Below are 387 nucleotides of genomic sequence, written 5' to 3'. Positions count from 1 at the left end.
CAGGTGCTCGTCTCCCCTAGGTGAGAGAAGCAAGGGCAGCCATGGTGGGCTTGCTTACTTTCACTCTGTTCATGCTTTAGATGAAAACAACTTGAGTACACTGAGCATTATTCTTGTTTTTGCTTCTGTTTTTTGCTAGGTCTTTCAGTTTGCGGTGAAAGAATCACTTATAACAAAACTGCCAACAAACGAATTAATGAATCCATCCCAGAAGAAGAAAAGGAAGCACAGGCAAGTGTTGGACAAGCTCGTTTTGTTCTTAAAATGCAACCAGATCCACTGCTTTTTGTGCCAGCGCATTCCTGGTAATCCCCATCTGGCTCCCATCTGTGCACAGGTCCCGCCACCACCCGGGGCTGCTGGTGCTCCTGGTGGGGTGCTGCCCCC

General features: G+C 48.6%; 1 protein-coding gene across 1 annotated transcript in view; it reads left to right on the top strand.

The window, feature by feature from the left end:
* Window positions 1-139: 139 nt before the first annotated feature.
* LOC104278343 (histone-lysine N-methyltransferase EZH1) overlaps window positions 140-387 on the top strand; it is a gene marked incomplete at its 5' end in the record, with an annotated part of 3,716 nt that continues 3,468 nt past the window's right edge. Inside the window, one exon of the mRNA XM_009875287.1 lies at window positions 140-231. Within this exon, the coding sequence (XP_009873589.1) occupies window positions 140-231 (92 nt within the window). The remainder of the gene's footprint in view (window positions 232-387) is intronic.

Source organism: Apaloderma vittatum, unplaced genomic scaffold, assembly GCF_000703405.1.
Source record: "Apaloderma vittatum isolate BGI_N311 unplaced genomic scaffold, ASM70340v1 scaffold28158, whole genome shotgun sequence".
Classification (NCBI taxonomy): Eukaryota; Metazoa; Chordata; class Aves; order Trogoniformes; family Trogonidae; genus Apaloderma; species Apaloderma vittatum.
This window is presented reverse-complemented; position numbering and strand designations above follow the sequence as displayed.